Raw genomic sequence first — 17,757 nt, 5'->3', positions numbered from 1 at the left:
AGAGGAAGAAAAAACACCAAAAAAGAAAACAAACAAAAAAAGATTAGTGTTTCCATATCTTATATCTCATTCACTAGTTTCTTGACCTCCTCACACCTCCCTTTTTGTATTCCAGTTCAGATATTTAGTTCAGCAAGTCCTTACCCTCTATCATTCATCCTTACTCAACATCTTAACCTATAATAATATATTTTACCATATAGCACTTTTAATTTGCATAGTGTTTCATAATCTTACAATGAGCACTGACACTTTATGGAATAGATTACTGCTCCCACTTTTCAGAGGCAGTGTGTTTTCCAGTGCCAAAAGATGGAGCATGAGTCTCTTAATCTCAGGGCTGTGCGCTTGAGAGCCACATTGGGCAAAAGACCCTAACGATCCCTTCCAACTCAACAATTTTATGATGCTATGATGCAAGTTCTCCAGGGCATAGTTCCAACCCGATCCGACAGGTTTGGTGTGAATTATTATGAGAGCATTGAAGGGGTTAGTTATCCCTAGACCCTGCACTTTCTCTCTGAAAGTGCTATGTGAAGTAAAAATGCTAATCTGCATTCTTAGTAGACATTGAAGGATATGTTCCTCCTGCTACTGAATTCATGCTCCCCACAGTGCAGATGGCAATGGAAGCAAAAGCCTGTCACAGGGCAGAAACTGGCATTGAAAGGGCCAGAGGGAGCACCTTAGTCATATTATTGTCTCTGATAATACTTGAAGCATTATCCCCAAGTTTCTTCAGATGCTGAAGTGCTAAAACATTTTGCTCAAGCTTTTGAATATATACACCCACCCATATGGTTGGAGCCCGTTATGACTGAATTCCCGTTTTTATAATATTCTTTTACTGGTTCTATGCTGTAGCTTTGTTTTTATGTATTCACTGTTTTATTATATTTTGAAATAATAGGCAGCTCAGAATGTTTTCAAACAAACAAACAAGATTTTATACCCAGTGGCGTAGTGTGGGGGGTGCAGGGGGGGGTCGGCCGCACCGGGCGCAACATCTGGGGGTTAGGGTTAGGGGGCGCAAATCCACGGGTTAGGGGGCGCAAATTACTTGCCCCGGGTGCTGACAACCCACGCTACGCCACTGTTTATACCCCCTTTCCACTGAAGTACACAAGGCAGCTTACCTAAAATCAGCACAGTACCAAAATACGACCCCAAAGCAAAATGACATATTTTCCCTATGTACCCCTCAGCTAAGTTAGTGAAACTCTTCACAACGAACTCCTCACAGAAACTCCTCACAATGAAGCTGATTTACCTTCAAGTTTTTACACAGTGGCTGGATATGGGGGTCGTCCCTTATGAAGTACTCTCTGTAGCTACGGTGGAGCAGGTGAACAGGGAATCAAACAGAAACGGCTCTCTCGATTGGTTAACCTGGATTTTTTTTAAAAAAAGGTGAACTTGTGTATACATTCTTGGACTGTTACGTGTACAAAATGCTAAAACTTTCTCTTTCTTGCAGATACCCCCCCAAATTTGTCACCCCTCCTTACATTTTTCTAGTGATAGCCATCATCTCATGGAAGTAAGTACTGTACTCACTATCATCATGATTTGTTTTATCATCATGATTTGCTAGCAGCTTTGGGGGGCAGAGAGGGATTATTTAAGAAACCAGAAAACAGCTCAGCCTGCAATCCTAACTCTGCTTACTTTGGAGTGAGCCCCACTGAATTAAGTAGGACTTCCTTTTAAATATACATGGTTAAGGCTGTGCTGTAAACAAGCTCTCTTGTTCTGAGTTTTATATAAAAAATAAAGTATTATATGTGCATATTTGTGCTTATATACTGAGAGAAAGATAGAGCAAAGAAGGAAGCAGGGAAGTACCATAGTATTAAAAATACTTTAAATGCACACATATATACAGTGGTACCTCGGGTTACAGACGCTTCAGGTTACAGGCTCCGCTAACCCAGAAATAGTACCTCGGGTTAAGAACTTTGTTTCAGGATGAGAACAGAAGCAGGTTTTTCAGAATTTGTACTGTAAAGCTACTGATTCTCAATTTATTCACATCTCCAAACACTATATGCACAACTTGAATATATTCATATTATGCCAAATAGAGCCACTCATTTTTATTACCTGTATGACAACACTTGTGAAGGTTTTCAGTAGGATAAACAGTGATTATACAAAGCAGCGTTTCAGAATGGATGGGTTGTTAAGCACATTCACCTTCTCTTTCAGATACAGGTAACAGACAAAATCTGAGGGGAAACCTGCTCTTAGAGCAACTTCACTGCCGTCTCCCTACTCAGATTGGCAAGTGCTGCTTCTGCATATATGAATATGAAAACAGAAGCAATGGTCAAGGGGAATCAGACAACGGTGACTGAGTTCATTCTCCTTGGTTTCACAGATCATCAAGAGACACAGGTAGTCCTCTTTGTGCTCTTCCTGGCCATCTATGTGGCCACCCTGGTGGGGAACATTGGCATCATGACGTTAATCTGGATCAGTCCCTCTCTGCACAGTCCGATGTACTTTTTTCTCAACAATCTGGCCTTCCTAGACCTCAGTTACTCCTCTGCCATTACTCCCAAGATGCTGGCCAGTTTCTTAACAGGAAGGAAAACTATTTCGCTTGCAGGATGCATTGCGCAAATGTATCTGTTTGCTTCCTTTGCAGATGCGGAATGCCTCCTGCTGGCTGCCATGGCGTACGACCGCTACATGGCCATTTGTAACCCGCTGCTTTATCCGGTTCTCATGTCACACAAGGTTTGTGTCTGGCTAGTAGCTGGCTCCTATCTCACAGGCGGCATGAGCTCATTTATGCACACTTACTTTACATTCCGCCTCTCCTTCTGCAATTCCAATGTCATCAATCATTTCTTCTGTGACATCCCTCCTCTGTTGGCCCTCTCCTGCTCCAACACCCACTTCAATGAAATCCTGCTCTTTGCCCTTTGTGGATTCATCCAAACGAGCACTTTCGTGTTCATCCTTATTTCTTACGCCTGCATCCTTTGCACCATCCTAAGGATCCACTCAGCAGAAGGCCGCCACAAAGCCTTTTCCACCTGCACGTCCCACTTGACAGCTGTCACTTTGTACTATGGTACTCTTCTCTTCACATACTTGCGCCCAAGCTCCAGCTATACTCTGGACACAGACAAAATAATCTCAGTGTTTTATACTGTGATTTTCCCCATGTTGAACCCATTGATCTACAGCTTGAGAAATGAAGAGGTGAAGGATACCCTCGGCAAAATATTGCAAAGGAAAGTGATGGTACTCAGAGGTCGATAGCAAGATTTCCATTTATTATTGGCGGCATAAACACCACCTCTTGCCATGCAGATCTACACCATCTATGGATCCACAACAACAGAATGCTACACCCTTTACAGTACTTGTGGTTGTATTGTATTTAAGGTTGCCACACATCTGGAATTTCCCAGGCATATCTGGAATATTGCATTTGGAAGCAGTGTCTGGGTAGGAATCGCAAAAATATTTGGGAAAATCCAGACGTATGGCAACCCATGTCAGCAATATTGTTTTTGGCTATTTCCCTTAAAAATAACTCAAAAAACTTCAAAAGGGTTTGCCCAACAAATTTGGCCAAAACTCAAAAAGCTAAACAACTTTGGCAAAGGAAGAAGAAGCTCAGCAACTTTTCTGGCTGGATTTTCACCATTTGGAATATGTTGACCCTAATAATATTGCTTCAATACGGTTTTGCAGGTGATCATTACTTCATTTAAAACCATTTACTTAACCAGTGATATTTAGATGTTTAATGGCTGTGTGGGACATAGCAGCTTTCTAATGGAAAAGTTGGAGAACATTACATCTTTTGGAAGAGGTGATGAAGACATTTTCAAATAGATACACTGTGAGTCATATGATTTGTGGATCACGGTCATAGAGTTTCTCTCAGTTATGAAAACACTGTAAGTGCTCTGGATAAGAGTTCCTATAAAAAAATTATTGGGACAGTATAAAATAGTATTTTCACTGAAGCTTTATTCAGAAATTGCTCTCTTCATGCTCAGAAGCATCTTACTGAAAACACACTGCTGGAATAGATGGACCTGTGGTTTGTACTGTCAGTGATCACCTTCTAGACCTGGAGACACATTTCTAATCATTTTCTGAATTGCCATGAGTGCATCATGATTATATGTCACACACAGTTAGGAATGGGCCTAATGTTTCCCAGTGGACAATTCAGTGCAAAAGGGGGTGTTTCAGGGGTTGAGAGATCCCCATATGAATATATTTAGGGTAGGCCCTTATGCATCATCAAAGAGGCGGACAAAAGAGGGCACATATTTGCATAAAATTAGCATCGGGTAATGCACACAGATAGAAATAAATAAATCACTATAATTTAAATAGAAATATGTCTCACCATAGTGAGAAGGAATGTGACCTGTGTGCCTTCTCAATCTGTTTTGGTTCAGGTGTTGTTGATGAAGAGTTTCAAGGCTTCCTCACCCTGTCCCTCCTTGTGGTTCTTTAAGCTGGACTCGACAGCTTTAAACAGTGGACTGTCCTCTGTAAAAGTAGGACACACAACCACCCTAGTCATATTTGCCACCCCCAACAGGTGTTACTTGGGCATTATTTTTATTCCCCTTTAACATTGCCCTTTGCAATCCTAGTAATGGTGATGTTGCTGCCCAGCCAATCAGATTTGGTTATTTGAGGGCAAGCACAGCTAATGAAGAGCAAGTAAAGGTCTGAATTAGTTTGCTTTGCTTTTGGTGACATCGTCACATAGCCAGATCAGAGTGGCATTGCCGCTGTTACTGGTGGGAGATGGGCACTTTGATGAAAAGTGCCACAGTAAAGCTGCAGCCATTTTCAGTAGCAGTAGCCACCAGTTATAGTGTTGCCATTGGAACAGGGAGCACCGAGCTAATGACTGCCTCCTCAGTTAGTGGGGCCTGCCTAAATTGCTGGGACTTCTCTCTGTAATGGCCTCAGGAGAAAAGGGGCCCTGATCACAAACGGTGAGTGGGATTTTTGCCAGGGGAGGAAACCACATACACCCCCATTATAACCCAGCCTTAAGGTAAAGGTAAAGGGACCCCTGACCATTAGGTCCAGTCATGACCGACTCTAGAGTTGCGGCGCTCATCTCGCTTTATTGGTCGAGGGAGCCGGCGTACAGCTTCCGGATTATGTGGCGAGCATGACTAAGCTGCTTCTGGTGAACCAGAGCAGTGCACGGAAACACCGTTTACCTTCCCGCTGGAGCAGTACCTATTTATCTACTTGCACTTTGACATGCTTTTGAACTGCTAGGTTGGCAGGAGCTGGGACCAAGCAACGGGAGCTCACCCCGTTGCGGGGATTCGAACTGCTGACCTTCTGATCGGCAAGTCCTAGGCTCTGTGGTTTAACCCACAGCGCCACCCACGTCCCTAACCCAGCCTTAGATAATAAATTATTTGAAGGGTGGTTGTGAGTGCTCACAGAAAAGGACAAGAAGTCCAATTCATTTAATTTGTGTTTCAGTGACTGAGCCTGGTCTTCACTAATCTCCACCTGCTGTGTCTGTGTAATCCCCCCCCCAAAGGATACAGAGTGCATCTCCAGACATGCAGTGAACATGTACCTGGAAGCATAGGTGCCAACTCCCTGGAGCCCTGGGTGCCTGAGCACCCACAAGATTCCCCATGAAGGGGCCGGGCACCCACAAATTTCAGTGCCGGGGCATGTACACTGCATGGCACCCACAGCCCCGGTGACCCATGGTCACGAGCCCAAGCTGGCACTCCTGCCTAGAAGCCATAGTTATTATTTCATTTTAGCATGTGCTTATGGAAATGGACATCTCTACTTGACATTGTATGATTTTGCCATAGTAAATACCAGCAAATCTGTTCTGCAACCAAAAGCATGAACTGGCCCTTTCATGTTGTATTCCTGCACACAAAAAGTAGGGAAGGGGGAGAAATTTTATTCAGTTCTCCTTTAAAGAGGGAATCTAACTAAACTGCACTTTCTGAAACAACACAAGGAGCAAAACACAGACATCCTTCAGAATTTACAATTCTGAAAATTTTGCAATGCAGTTCCCCAGGCAAGTAATCGTGCTCTCTCTCTCTCTCTCTCTCTCGCTGTGTGTGTGTGTGTGTGTGTGTGTGGCGAGGTATGCATGAAACTGCATATACTGGTGAAAAGCATACAAACGTGCATTATATTAAGGGAAATTGCTTTGCAACTATGTGTGTATTCGAATAAATTCACACTAAAATGCTGATGAATTTTCATGAGGACTTTAAAAACTAATTCACATTAAAAAAAAACAAAACTTCTACATCAATTTGTAAGTGTGGAGAAATGAACTCCAGATTGGAAAAATGAGAAACTGAAATCAGCAAATTTGCCCATCATCACATGGGTGTAAGCTCAGTGGAAACTGCATGGCTGACCCATGAGGAAACATGTATAGGATTGTTCTCTCAGTGAAGCAATGCTGTTTTTTTTTTTGTTTTTTTTTGCTGTTGATGTTCAGGCTCACTGGTTGAATTGGCTCATTTCTGCTACCTGGTTTTCTGCCAATTTCTATCTCATGCTTCAACTTACTCACTGGGAAGAGAGAGTGAAAGATGGCACCAAGAAGCAATGAGGAAACACTCCTTTTCTCTTGAGTCAGTACTATTCTGTACTAGGGGATCCTCAGATTCTACTTCTTTCTCACATTACATCAGCCCTTTAACAAGCACAAATCAAATTTCATGCCAAAAAGAAAAGAAAGAAGGAGGTTGAGATGAATAATGGAGGATGTGGAGGAAAGAGTCAAGTAATTCTTTCCCTATTAAATATGCAGGAATACGGTACAGGGAAACACCAATTATCAATGAATAGGTTTTAAAATGTTTCCACATTTATGTGGTTTCAGGGTTGGGGGTGCTTCCTTCTCCCTGTTCAGAACCCCTCCCCCTGCAGTGTCAGATGAACAAAGATATCACTGAGAAAATGACATTCTTCCATTCAGAATAGGAATCATGGAAAGATGCTATATATCCTAAGTCAGACAACTGGTCAATCTAGCACAATATTTTTTTACTCTGACTGGCAGCTGCTCTCCAGTATTTCAGATGGGGATCTCTCCCAGCCCCACCTGGGATCTTCTGCATGCAAACAGATGCTCTACCAGTGAGCCACATCAAAACAACATAGTACATTAGAACCAAACCATGTAGAAGTGTGGCTTCTTCATACTCAGGTGTCTCTGACCAGGTGTATATATTCTTCTAGACCACTCCTTTACAAGTCTATCTATACACAAAGTAGATAACAAATGGACTAAGAAGAGCTTGTGTCCCCTTTTCTCTGCATTTCATCACTAACAGCAGCACACATTTCTCTCCAATGTTCTCTTCAAGGCGTCCTTCACCTCTTTGTTCCTCAGGCAGTAGATCAAGGGGTTCACCATGGGAAACACCACTGTGTAAAACACTGAGATTATTTTGTCTGTGTCCATGGCATAGCTGGAACTAGGACGTAGATACATGAATAAGAGGGTGCCATAGAAAAGGGCAACAGCTGTCAAATGGGAGGTGCATGTGGAAAAGGCTTTGTGGCGGCCATCGGTTGAGGGGATCCTCAAGATGGTGCAAAGGATGCAGGCATAAGAGATGATGATGAGCACAAATGTGCTCATTTGGATGAATCCACACAGGGCAAAGAGTAGGATTTCATTGAAGTGGGTGTTGGAGCAGGAGAGGTTCAACAGAGGAGGGATGTCACAGAAGAAATGGTTGATGACGTTGGAACCGCAGAAGGAGAGACGGAAAGTAAGACAAGTGTGCACCAGTGAGGTCATGCTGCCTGTGAGATAGGAGCCAACTACCAGACATATGCACACTTTGCGTGACATGAAAAGTGGATAGAGGAGTGGGTTACAAATGGCCATGTAGCGGTCATACGCCATGGCAGCCAGCAGGAGGCATTCTGCATCGGCAAAGGCAGCAAACAGATACATTTGCACAATGCATCCTGCGAATGAAATGCTCTTCCTCTCTGCTATGAAGTTGGCCAGCATCTTGGGAGTAATGGTGGAGGAATAACTGAGGTCCAGGAAGGACAGATTGTTTAGGAAAAAGTACATTGGGCTGTGCAGAGAGGGACTGATCCAGATTAATGTGATGATGCCAAAGTTCCCCACCAAGGTGGCCAGATAGATGGCCAGGAAGAGCACAAAGAGAATGGTCTTGATCTCCTGACGATCCGTGAAACCAAGGAGAATGAACTCTGTCACTGCCGTGAAATTCCCCTTGGCCATTTCCTCCCGTCTTTGTTTCATTGCATCTGGATCTATGGTAGGTGAATCAAGAAGAATGAGCTGTGGGGACAATGAAATGGTTTTAGACAGTAGTTTCCTCTGCCTCTCTCTTGAAACTAGGAGAGTAAATATTCTCAAAAGCTGCCTTGTATATTTTATAGGGAGGTGTGCGCTATATGGCAAAATTAAACAAACAAACAACAACAAATATATAAATAAATATTATCCTCGTGAGAACATATTGGGTGTGGTTGCAGTTGCTTGAAGGAGCAGTGTGGGAGGGCTCATTGCAGAGAACAGTCTTCTTTTTGAAAGATGTTCTCTATTTGAAGGGCTACCTGGTTCTCAGCCAGGCTATCACATGACGGCTCCTGAGGCTGCCTCACCAGTAGTGGCTGGTGAGGAGGGGCAGTGCCCATGCTCCTGGCCTTCTGTCAGCAGAGCTGCTACTACTTACTGGGAGTCTGAGGCAATGAGGGGGTTAATGCTGTGCAAGTGCACTGGTGGAGCCACTATTAGTTTAGTAACTTGGGCCACAGCTTAATTGGGCATTTCACGAAGGAGATCTACAGAACTCTGATTGTGGTGTAAACTATTGCTAGAGTGTGTAAAAGTACCTTAAATGGTTAATTTGTAAATGCTATGGCTCAAGTGTGATTAGAAACCTCACTTGCTGACCTGAATTTGCCTTCTCTCTTTGATGATAAAGGACACTTTGCACGTGCTCAGAGCTACTGTATCTTCCTTATTGCCATGTATTTCTCAGAGTTGAACCTTGGCATTAAAATATTTTACAGGGCTTCAACCTCATGAAATTAATCTGAAATTAAGCCAAAAATGCCACTGCATAATAGTCAACATGCTTAGAAATAAGTTGTCTTTCTGTGTGTTTATTGACTGCTCAGAACAACTTGCTGCCAATAGACGTCTGTTTATAGAACTTCATTCTGTATAACCACTTGCTTATTTTTTTTTAAATACCCAAAGTAGTATATGCAAAAGCAGTAAAATGCAAAAGCAGTAAAAACAGAACACCTAAGTGCCCTCATAACATTATTGGAAAGAATAGGTCACTTATAATATTGTATAGTTTCTTTTCACCCTATGCAAATTATAAGAAAACAAGTTTTCTTACTTTTGGAGGTTGTGCTTTCCTGACATTTTTAAAGGAAAGCAATAATTTGATGAATTAACACAATTTGAGCTCAGAAAACCATGTAGAAGAACATACAGTAAGGTGCCTTTGTGAAGCGTTTATGAATAATAGTCACAAGCCGGAATCTTTGAAGTGTCTGCATCAAGGAAGACAGCAATTTACCACTGTGTTGCAGCTGCTAAGATAGCAAAAATTACCAAATTCAGGTCAATTTCTCCTTAAATGGTTCTCATTTGTGGCAACTTACCTGTGAAGCACGTAATGGATTATGCATTGTCTCATTGCAGGAACTGTTGCTTTTGAAGGTTTGCGTTAATCATCATGCTGTTGAGACCAAGTCCCTGGAGAACTTGACGGTAGCTGGGGAAGGGTCCAGGAGGAAAGGGACTGTTGCATATCCAAACCAAAGAGTTACAGGTATATCACAATACTGCAGGGGTAAAACATGAATCCATGAAGGTTGGTGTCCTAAGTTTTTAGGATGGAAACACCAGTGCTCATATTAACCAGTGCTCAGAAAGCTTTTGAAATGCTTTCCCTTGTTTCCACTACAGGAAAACAGCCCTAAATGGCTCAGGCGCCAAATACCTAAAGACCCTCTCAGGTGCTGAGATCAGCAGAGGAAGCCCTCTTGGTAGTTCCTCTGCTCTCAGAATCTCAGGTGGTGGCGGCATTCTCTGTGGCAGCCTTTTAATTTTATTGGTTTTTTTTATTTGTTTATTTTGTATTACTGTTAGCCGCCCTAAGCCCGGCTTTGGCTGGGGAGGGCGGGATATAAAGAAAAATTTATTATTATATTATTATTAATTTGTGGAACTCCCTCCTCACAGAGGTGTGTCTGGAACCTTCATTATACAATTTCTGGAGAGTGCTGAAGACGTACTTCGTTACTCTGGCCTTTGAAACTTGTGGTGTATGTTTTCAGGACCCACCTTATTTTTATGATTGTCATTTTTTTTAATGATGTTGTGCTTTAATGTGATAACCCGCCCTGGAAGCTTAGGATGAAAGGTGGGTAATAAATAAATAAATAAATAAATAAATAAATAAATAAATAAATAAATAAATGTGGACTTCGGATATGTGAATGTGACACAGGTATCTTGGCCCTACTGTCCAGCATTCACCAAGTGAAGTTTGCTTCTGGCCTAGATTGGAGTGGTGGTAGATGTTCCTCACTGCAAGGGTGATGGAACACATTGGGTAGCTCACCCCCAGAGACTGATGGAACTTGTTGGATTCCTGAATGCTCTGCCAGGCTTTCCAGTGGAGAAAGCTGTTGATCATGGTCTCGCTGTGGAATGGGAAGATGAGACAGGTGGTTGATAGAGTCACTGCTAAATGTCCACTCCAGCATTGTGGAACCCAAGTGACTCTTGGGTATTCTGGTGAGCTACAGGCTATGAAACAAGCCAGATGAAGACTAGAGTACAAATGATGCAATTCATATTTTGAAGTCAACCCAACACTGGTTAGTACACAGAATCATGTCTCCCATGTGGCAGGTGTCCTGAGCACACCCAGCCCAAAGATGACAAACGGATGGTAGTTTAATTCTTTATTGACAAAGCACACACAGTAGGTGCACTAAACACACCCGCTTCTGGTGCCTAAGTAGCTTGCATCCTCTCCTCAGACTTGTGCTCCAAGCTGGACCGTTGGAGCAATAGCACGGCCATGCCTCTGCCCAAACTTATGTACCATCATCTGATGGCGCGCACACAAGCAGCCTGTGACTTCTCCTACACAGAAGTTGCCGCTGTGCCTGCTTCTTCAAGCCCTTTGTGGTCCTGGAAGACAGCAAGGAAGGGACGGAAGGCAACCAACCCCCTTCCTTTGGCAAGTGGTCAAGAGAGGAACTGCAGGCATTTTAAATGTCATGCATTATCTAGATCATTCTAATCTGGGTCCACACCTGGCCATGAGATGGAGCCAGTCTTGGTTGCTCTGATGGATGACCATTACCAAGATTGGGACATGGGAAGTTCAAGCTTTCTCCCGCATCTCTGTCTCTCTGTGACCTTGGATTCCTCCATCTTGGGCTGGCTCTGTGGGATGGGAATTGAAGGCACTGTGTCCTGGTAGTTCTTGTTCTACCTACTGTACATGGTCATGTCCAGTAGCATTGGGGAAGTGCTTTTCAGCACCCTGGCAATTATGCTTTGGAGTGCTGCTGGAGCACTGTTGCATACCCAGTGTGTGTGTGTGTGTGTGTGGATCTAGCCTTGAAGACATAGAAAATATTTCTAGAAGATTACAAATTCACTTAAATGGAAGTTAAGTACTTAAGTACCCCATGTCACCAGACTAGAATACTTGAAAATATCTAAAAGGTAATCCATATCAGTGAGTACATTACAGAGAATTGCTGTACTTTACAGGGGATTACAATACCATCAGTTACATGAAATGTTTAAATTAGATAGAAAAAAAAATGTTTTTCACACCAAAGCTCACAATTCGAAAAAGAATTTCTACAAAACCAAGAGAAACTTTTGTACAAAATATATAAGTTGTTATTAGACTGGGAAACAAAAGACGGGCGTGTTAAAGCACACTGGGCGATAGATATAGGACAAAACATAGATTTTAACCTCTGGGGGAAACTGAAAAAGTGATTTGAAGTTTACAGCATGTTATTATTTGAAGGAGAACTACTTGAAAATGATTTACAGATAGTATCTAACTCTGAGTAGGCTTGCAAAAATGTATAAGGCTGAATCAGATAAGTGCTGGAGATGCAAAGATGTGGAGGGAACATTCTTTCATATGAGGTGGATTTGTAAAAGGGTAAAAGAGTATTGGGAAATGATCCATAATAAACAGAGTCTTTTCTGTTGGGGGTAACTCAGACTGAAATTCCCAAGTGTCAAAAAAGGTTATTTATGTATACTACTACTGTGGCCTGTGTTTTGTTAGCCCCAAAATGGAAAACGAGCGAGGTCTCAACCAAAGAATGGCAACTTAAACTGACAGAATATAAGCAGCTCGGATACTTAACATATAGACTAAGAGAACAAGAAGAACACGTGTTTAGAGAATATTGGAAAACATTTATTGAATATATGGTAAATAATTGTGTACAGCTGAAAACGCTGGCAGCATTAAGATAAATTCAACAGTATAAATAGTTGTGATGGATGCAATAATGGAATACTGAATGGTATAGTTTTTGTAAAATATGCAGGGATTTATGATATGTAATGAACCATGGAAAGGGAAGAAGGAAAGTCATTGATATTTTAAGGATGTAAAAATGAGTATTTTAATTGTAAAGTAGAAAATTTAATAAAAATTATATACAAAAAAATAAAAGCTAGTCCATATGACTTGAAAACCTTTTAAAGTAGCAAGCTATAGTAAGTGAGAAGATGCGCTTTTACCTGTTACTCTCTTCATTGCCTCCTTTACCTCCTTGTTCCTCAGACTGTAGATTAAGGGGTTGACCATTGGGATGACAAAGGCATAAAATAGAGAGGCCATTTTATTCTGATCCCCTGAATAGTTGGAACTGGGCTGTAAATATGTAAATAGGCCAGTTCCATAGAATATGAACACAGCAATCAGATGGGAGAAGCAGGTGGAAAAGGCTTTCTTGCGGCCCTTGGCTGACTTTATCCGGAGCACCGTGAAAAGGATGTACAGGTAAGAACTCAGTATTATCAAGAGAGAGACCAATATATTGATTCCAGCACAAATGAAAACTAGTGTTTCAGCTATGGATGTATCAGAACATGAGAGCTTGAGTAGTGGGGGGATCTCACAGAAGAAATGGTTAATTTCATTAGACTGGCAAAAAGACAAAGTACCTACCAAAGTGGTATGAATGATTGAGTTCAAGAAGCCGGCTGTGAATGCTCCCCCAGCCATCTTGACGCATCGGGTGTGTGACATGATTGATGAGTACAACAAAGGGTTGCAGATGGCCACATAGCGGTCATAAGCCATCAGCCCAAAAAGCATGCATTCTGTACTTACCAGAGCAACAAAGATATACAGTTGGATGAAGCATCCCAGGAAAGAAATGGTTCTCCTCTCTGATAGTAAAGTTCTTAAGGCTTTGGGGGTGATGTTGGAAGAATAGCAAAAATCTAAGAAAGCCAGATTACTGAGGAAAAAGTACATGGGAGTGTGCAGCTGAGAGTCCATTCTGATCAGCAAAATCATCCCTAGGTTGCCCACCACAGTGATAACATAGATCAGCAGCAACAATGTGAAGATGGGAATCTTCAGTTCTGGTACATCTGCAAGTCCCACAAAGATAAATTCAGACACAACACTGGTATTTTCTGTAGACATTTTTGTAGCTGATTTATTCCTGCTATTTTTATTTCGAATGAAGATGGATCTATATATGATTTCAGTTGGAGGAGAGAATGGATTCAGCTGGGAAGAGCGAATGATATACCTTCAGTAGTCATAACCAAAAAAGTCTGGTTGTACTAAGTAATGCATTTCTTGGGTTGTCAATGTGTACAGACAGCTTGTGTGCCTTAGGTTGTAGAGCATAATTTTTCTTTTTCTTCTCAATCTGCAAATAAAAAATAAAGTAAGCCTTTTCTGTCTGGATTTTCACTGTTTGAAAAATGGCAAGCCTATGTCAGAGATCTCCACTGTACATGAGCACAGATGCAGAAATTCCCAACTTTCTTGTTCATTCACTGATTAGAAATGGAGTTTCTTGTTGAACTGAATGCAATTGTATTTTCTCAGGGTCGTTTTTTTTTAAAACCCTCAGTAAATTATATGTAATTAGTTACACATTTATTACGTATGTGCTGTGCTACTACACTAATAGATGATTCATTTCCCTAACTCTCTGAATTATATGGCCCTGAAGAAAGTAGTTGTCCACCCATGAATGATGGGCAATACCTCCATCATTCATGGATGAACAACAGTTACTATGGGGGGATGATGGTTTTGTGATTGGCCTTTAGCTGCGTCCTTAATGTTAAATAGAGAGATAGGGGGCAGGTCTGGATAAGATAATGAGTCTGTGCATGACACAAGTATGTGACGATTGCTGAGGGACTGCAGCTAACAGCAACGTGTATTTTGGGGGTCCTGTCTGGATAATGCCCTTAGACCCTTCCAATTATTGGGCTCCTGTACCCAGTAAGGGTTGGAATCTAACAGAGGAGATTGCTGAACTAGTCAGAGAAGTTTCCTTGTAATACAATGGCTTTAGCTGACTCCTTAAGTATCCTCTTTGGCATCCAAAACGAATGAGCTAGGCTAGCACTAGGTGATGGTGCCTTCCAGACTAATAGGGGGGGCTTTCATCCACTTGCGCTCACCTAGCTGCTAGAGAGGAAAACAATAGTCTTGTGGTTGTGTGTGAACTGAGCTGGAAGCAGGCTGGAAGCTGGAGAAACAGAGACATGCTGGAACTGTGCTATATCCAAAGCTGGGACTGATAGAGAAACAAGATCTGGTGGGGTGTTAATGCTGTGAGCTCCTCCATCTTATGCTCAGATTATATACTGTATGTGTCTCAATGAAACTAGATATCTTAAATGCACCACAGTCTTCGCTGAGCTTCATTCCAAGGAAAACGAAACCTGAAAAAGTGCTGGAACCTCTAAAATCTCCCACCACTTGGAGATTGGGTCTGCCTGGAACAGTATTAACATTTCTTTGGAGGATGATTACATCTGATACCTGCACTGAAGTCCTCCCATTTCACGTATATACACTGTTCACTCTCCTTTTTTCCACACATCTCACATTCTAACTACCCAAATGCCCCATTCACACATCAAGCAGTACTTACCCATCCCTAAAAATACACAACCCATTCTCTCATGCACACAACCTTTCATATATATGCGTGTGTGTGCTGCACACAGAGAAAGTACACACACACACACACAGCCACCATTCATTCTAGTCAGAAGCACTGTAAAAGGGCAATAATGATAGAACACATGTAACTTGATGGGATCAGAAACTACCTACCTGTATGACTACGAAGAAAGTCACTTGACATTGGAAGTGCCCCACCATCAACCTTCAGAAGTGTTTTCTTTCTGTGACTCACCTACCATGTACCTTTAAGTCCCCAATAAAGTAATCATCCTAGTAAGCAAAGAGTGTGTGACTGATTTCATTCAGGGTCATATCTACCCCAACTGCTGAGGTTAACAAAAGAACTATATCTTTCTGCCACTGTGCCTTAAATTCTTTTTGCAAGTATACATATGGGAACAAACATTGTTATACTAATTAGAGCATACATTTTTTTATCAGGGAATTTAATCTCCAAGGAATAAGAAAGATCCAGAGACTCAGAAGTTTTCATTTCCATATTATTGGACCAGCTAAAAGGTAGACCAGTAACAGACACAACTTTATTAATTGAGCTTGCAAGCAACACAGACCACCAAGGCAAGGATGAACTCAGCTCAGCTACTTCTCCACATAGTATTAACTCTTTCCATATCCCTTTAGCCCTGCAGATAATTGCTTGTACTACCACGTGAGGTATGAAACCAACCACCCTAGTTCTTTAGATTCTTTCAGAAATGTATATTCTATCTTTCTGAATATAAGGGCACTTCTGTACAGCCAAGCTGAGAAAAGTCTGTGTACTTCCTCCAAGATCATTAAAATGGCCAACCAAGATTGCTTCTGTCCTTCCTTGATTACATTTCAATTGATTTTCTTCCAAAACTATGAAAAGTTTAGAATTTGCAGTGCCTCGCCAGGATTGAATTGTGGAAGCAATAAGTAAGAGCTGGGTGTCATCAGCATTATCATGACATCCCACCCCCAAACTACAGGTGACTTCTTCAGGTAGATGTCAAAAGCATGGGAGACAAGATACAACCATTCAGTGCCTCCCTGTCAATGGTCACATTTTAGGGAAACTACCCAGCACCATCTTGTATTTCAAGAAGTAGCATAACCACACAGAACAATGTTTTTTTCTCCTTCCCCAAAACCTTCTTACCCTTATGGTCGAGAAGGATTCTACACTGGGTGTGGATGAAGGAAATCATCAGAGTCCAAAACAGTCTGGAGGGCCCCAGGTTTCCCACCCATTTTAATCAATTTGGGAACACATGCATTCAGCTCTACCATCATTTTTGCATTGCTTCTTTTTTTTTGCAAATTTTGAGGGCCTCTTTTTGGGGTATGTTTTCTAATAGCTCAGTACTCATTGTATCAGGGTGAATACTTGACTATCAACTCCAAACACAATGGGGATCCATATGTTCTCTAAAATATTTAAAAATATGGCAAAGAACATAGACAGTTCTGTTGCATTACAGATATGTTTAAATGAAGAACATGCTTAAGTACTTTACATAACAAGGCTAGAGGACTTGAATAAAATCTAACATGCAATCTAATTAATTCGACAGTCTGTTGATATAGTATTTTATAGTAAATGTGAAAATGCATTCTTATCCATCACTCTCTTCATTGCCTCCTTCACCTCCTTGTTCCTCAGACTGTAAATTAAGGGGTTGAGCATTGGGATGACAAAGGAATAGAACATTGACACGACTTTATTCTGATCCTCTGAATAGTTGGAACTAGGTTGTAAGTAAATATATATAGTAGTTCCATAGAATATGATCACAGCAATCAGATGGGAGATGCAGGTGGAAAAGGCTTTCTTGTGGCCCTTGGCTGACTTCATCTGGAGCACCGTGAAAAGGATGTACAGGTAGGAACTCAGTATTATCAAGAGAGAGCCTAACATATTGATTCCAGCACACATGAAAACTAGTGTTTCAGCTATAGATGTATCAGAACATGAGAGCTTGAGTAGTGGGGGGATCTCACAAAAGAAATGGTTGATTTCATTAGACTGGCAAAAAGACAAAGTACCTACCAAAGTGGTATGAATGATTGAGTTCAAGAAGCCGGCTGTGAATGCTCCCCCAGCCATCTTGACACATCGGGTGTGTGACATGATTGATGTGTACAACAAAGGGTTGCAGATGGCCACATAGCGGTCATAAGCCATCAGCCCAAAAAGCATGAACTCTGTACTTGCCAGAGCAACAAAGAAATACAGTTGGATTATGCATCCCAGGAAAGAAATGGTTCTCCTCTCTGATAGGAAATTGCTTAAGGCTTTGGGGGTGATGTTGGAGGAATAGCAAAAATCTAAGAAAGCCAGATTACTGAGGAAAAAGTACATGGGGGTGTGAAGCTGAGAGTCCATTCTGATCAGCAAAATCATCCCTAGGTTGCCCACCACAGTGATAACATAGATCAGCAGCAACAATGTGAAGATGGGAATCTTCAGTTCTGGTATATCTACAAGTCCCACAAAAATAAATTCAGACACAACACTTGTATTTTCTGTAGACAT

General features: G+C 41.7%; 4 protein-coding genes across 4 annotated transcripts; 1 reads left to right on the top strand and 3 right to left on the bottom strand.

The window, feature by feature from the left end:
• The first annotated feature begins 1,481 nt into the window (after positions 1 to 1,481).
• On the top strand, positions 1,482 to 3,973 carry LOC309526131 (olfactory receptor 5AS1-like). Its single transcript, XM_082212042.1, has 2 exons — positions 1,482 to 1,540; positions 2,209 to 3,973. Exon 2 carries the CDS (start codon positions 2,305 to 2,307, stop codon positions 3,271 to 3,273), a length of 969 nt encoding a protein of 322 aa, XP_082068168.1. The 5' UTR covers positions 1,482 to 1,540; positions 2,209 to 2,304; the 3' UTR covers positions 3,274 to 3,973.
• Positions 3,974 to 7,330: 3,357 nt separating this feature from the next.
• LOC309517220 (olfactory receptor 5AS1-like) lies at positions 7,331 to 8,269 on the bottom strand (the record flags this gene model as incomplete). Its single annotated transcript, XM_082196358.1, has 1 exon — positions 7,331 to 8,269. The coding sequence occupies one exon, from the start codon at positions 8,267 to 8,269 to the stop codon at positions 7,331 to 7,333; it is 939 nt and encodes a 312-aa protein (XP_082052484.1).
• A 4,510-nt stretch (positions 8,270 to 12,779) lies between these two features.
• On the bottom strand, positions 12,780 to 13,724 carry LOC309526347 (olfactory receptor 5F1-like; the record flags this gene model as incomplete). The annotated part of the gene is made up of 1 exon (XM_082212283.1): positions 12,780 to 13,724. The coding sequence occupies one exon, from the start codon at positions 13,722 to 13,724 to the stop codon at positions 12,780 to 12,782; it is 945 nt and encodes a 314-aa protein (XP_082068409.1).
• A 3,088-nt stretch (positions 13,725 to 16,812) lies between these two features.
• Positions 16,813 to 17,757, bottom strand: LOC309526362 (olfactory receptor 5F1-like; the record flags this gene model as incomplete). Its single annotated transcript, XM_082212327.1, has 1 exon — positions 16,813 to 17,757. The coding sequence occupies one exon, from the start codon at positions 17,755 to 17,757 to the stop codon at positions 16,813 to 16,815; it is 945 nt and encodes a 314-aa protein (XP_082068453.1).

This window comes from Podarcis vaucheri (assembly GCF_965113315.1).
Source record: "Podarcis vaucheri genome assembly, chromosome: 1".
Lineage (NCBI taxonomy): Eukaryota > Metazoa > Chordata > Lepidosauria > Squamata > Lacertidae > Podarcis > Podarcis vaucheri.
The sequence above is the reverse complement of the archived record's forward strand: the minus strand, read 5'-3'. Positions and strand labels throughout refer to the sequence as shown.

Coding starts and splice junctions, on each gene's coding strand:
- LOC309526131 (XM_082212042.1), top strand. CDS start 2,305: ATGAATATGAAAACAGAAGCAATGGTCAAGGGGAATCAGACAACGGTG.